This window comes from Pteropus alecto, unplaced genomic scaffold, assembly GCF_000325575.1.
Source record: "Pteropus alecto unplaced genomic scaffold, ASM32557v1 scaffold114, whole genome shotgun sequence".
NCBI lineage: Eukaryota > Metazoa > Chordata > Mammalia > Chiroptera > Pteropodidae > Pteropus > Pteropus alecto.
The window spans coordinates 5,627,207-5,628,366 of record NW_006435793.1 but is presented as its reverse complement, the minus strand read 5'-3'; the positions used below and the strand labels follow the sequence as shown (position 1 = coordinate 5,628,366).

At 45.2% G+C, this 1,160-nt stretch overlaps 1 protein-coding gene across 1 annotated transcript; it reads right to left on the bottom strand.

Annotated features, from left to right (window-relative positions):
- Positions 1-434: 434 nt before the first annotated feature.
- On the bottom strand, positions 435-1,154 carry LOC102895081 (olfactory receptor 13C7; the record flags this gene model as incomplete). The annotated part of the gene is made up of 1 exon (XM_006911596.1): positions 435-1,154. A coding segment is annotated over one exon (720 nt), but the record flags the coding sequence as incomplete, so codon positions are not given.
- Between the last annotated feature and the right edge of the window lie 6 nt (positions 1,155-1,160).

Genomic DNA, 1,160 nt, shown 5'->3' with positions numbered 1-1,160 from the left:
CCAAAATGCAGGTTAATTTTTAGTTTGGACACCTTAATACACTGCCACACTCCCCATTACACAGTAGAGCAGAAAGCAATGTAATTGTCACATACAAATTATAGCTAGTCTGCACATGAACAAAAAAAGAAGTATATATTTTTTTACAAAGTCTTAATTTTATTGCTTGTTTTTCAGAATAAAAATAAATTTTAATAGTGATTTATCCTTGGTTCAAGGTGATTTACCACAGCCACCCCCCCCTTCATTCTAAAGAGCTGATGTTTTATTGTCAATTATTCAGGAAAGCTCTGTCCAGATGTGCGTTGTTTGAGCAGTTTTGTAATGAAACTGATGTGTGGGACCATCAGGCAGGTCTATGCTTATCATGTGGTCATTTCCTAGGGGATCCCCTGTGTGCACAGAATCACAAGATACACTGCTTCCTCCCACTATCATCGGGCTAAGCATTTCTGACTCACTAAGTTCTTCATAGCAACCTTTACATCCTTGTTTCTGAGGCTGTAGATGATAGGGTTGAGCATGGGAGTCAGCACTCCATAGAAGAGGGAGATGAGTTTGTCTGAAACGTCCTGCTTGTCTGCCCCCAGGGAGTCCTTTGATTTGGGTTTTGCATACATGAAAAGAATAGTCCCATAGAAGATGACCACCACAGTAAGATGTGCAGAACAGGTAGAGAAGGCCTTTCGCCGGCCCTCAGCTGAGGGAATCCTCAGGATGGTGGTGAGGATGAAGATGTAGGAGACAAAGATGAACAGAACTGGAACCCCCAGGAAGATCACATTGGCCACCCCCATACTGATTATATTGATGGAGATGTTAGCACAGGCCAATTTCAGGACAGCCAGGATCTCACAGGTGAAGTGGTTGATGACGTTGTCCCCACAGAAGGGTAATTGTACTGCAAGAGACATCTGTACCAAGGAGTTGACTCCACCAGCCAGCCAGGAGCTGGCAGCCATGGGCACATAGGCAGACTTGCTCATGACCACGGGGTACCTCAGGGGGTTACAGATGGCCACGTAGCGATCAAACGCCATCATTCCCAGAAGCACACACTCTGTGGCTCCCATGGCAAAAGAGAGAAACATCTGCATGACACAGCCTGAGAAAGAGATGGTTTTCCTGGGATTGAGGAAGCCATCCATGACTAGAGGGAT